This window comes from Galeopterus variegatus, unplaced genomic scaffold (assembly GCF_000696425.1).
Source record: "Galeopterus variegatus unplaced genomic scaffold, G_variegatus-3.0.2 Scaffold16443, whole genome shotgun sequence".
NCBI lineage: Eukaryota > Metazoa > Chordata > Mammalia > Dermoptera > Cynocephalidae > Galeopterus > Galeopterus variegatus.
The window spans coordinates 20,271-21,567 of NW_007742554.1; the positions used below are offsets into that span (position 1 = coordinate 20,271).

The 1,297-nt window shown below is 69.0% G+C and overlaps 1 protein-coding gene across 1 annotated transcript in view; it reads left to right on the forward strand.

The window, feature by feature from the left end:
- The first annotated feature begins 435 nt into the window (after positions 1-435).
- Positions 436-1,297, forward strand: part of LOC103582485 (ankyrin repeat and BTB/POZ domain-containing protein BTBD11-like) — a 1,515-nt gene continuing 653 nt past the window's right edge. The window contains exon 1 of the mRNA XM_008564067.1: positions 436-1,294. Within this exon, the coding sequence (XP_008562289.1) occupies positions 436-1,294 (859 nt within the window). The remainder of the gene's footprint in view (positions 1,295-1,297) is intronic.

The window sequence follows — 1,297 nt, forward strand, 5'->3', positions numbered from 1 at the left end:
CTTCCGATCTGCCAGCAGCCGGCTGCCCGCGGAGCTGCTGCGGCGGCGTCTGGGGCTGTCTCCGTCCTGCGGACGAGGTGACGGCGCCCGGCGGCTTCTGCGCCTAGCTGGGCCCAGGGAGGAGCGGGCTAGACACTTTTTATTTTGGAAGAGGGGCGAGTCCCAGCAGGAGCTTCCTTTCCGGCCTGGCTCGCTCTTTAGTGCGTCCCGCTCCGGCCCGAACTCTGGAAGATGACTCCGGGGTCTGCTCTGTGTATTCCAGCGGCGAAGGCTCGGGGAGGCAGCCGAAAGTAGTAACACTTCGTAGTAGCAGCTGATGAAAAAGTGAGCCGAGGCGGCACAGACTCGGCTGTCCCCGCGTCCCCCAGCGCCCGCTGTCCCTCGCCGCTCCTTTCCCTCGGCTCCCCGGCGGCCGCAGCATGAAGTGGCGCAGAGATGGCCAGGAGAGGTAAGAAGCCGGTGGTGCGAACGCTGGAGGATCTGACGCTGGACTCGGGTTATGGTGGCGCGGCGGACTCGGTGCGCTCCTCCAACTTGTCTCTGTGCTGTTCCGACTCGCACCCAGCGTCCCCGTATGGCGGGAGCTGCTGGCCGCCTCTAGCTGACTCCATGCACAGCCGGCACAACAGCTTTGACACCGTCAACACTGCCCTGGTGGAAGACTCCGAGGGGCTGGACTGCGCCGGCCAGCACTGCTCGCGGCTGCTGCCGGACCTCGACGAGGTCCCCTGGACCCTCCAGGAGCTGGAGGTGCTGCTGTTGCGCTCGCGGGATCCCCGGGCAGGCCCGGCGGCCCCCGGCGGCCTGCCCAAGGACGCGCTGGCCAAGCTGTCGACGCTGGTGAGCCGGGCGCTGGTGCGCATCGCCAAAGAGGCGCAGCGCCTGAGCCTGCGCTTCGCCAAGTGCACCAAGTACGAGATCCAGAGCGCCATGGAGATCGTGCTGTCCTGGGGCCTGGCGGCACACTGCACGGCGGCCGCACTGGCCGCGCTGTCCCTCTATAACATGAGCAGCGCCGGCGGCGACCGTCTGGGCCGCGGCAAGTCCGCGCGCTGCGGCCTCATCTTTTCCGTGGGCCGAGTGTACCGCTGGATGGTGGACAGCCGCGTGGCGCTGCGCATCCACGAGCACGCCGCCATCTACCTGACGGCCTGCATGGAGAGCCTCTTCCGGGACATCTACGCGCGGGTCGTGGCCTCCCGGCTGCCCTGGAGCTGCAGCGGCCCCGGCCCGGGCTCCAGCTCCCGCTTCGGCTCTTGCCCCAGCGCGGGCCCCGCGGCGGGGAAGGAGGGGGGTA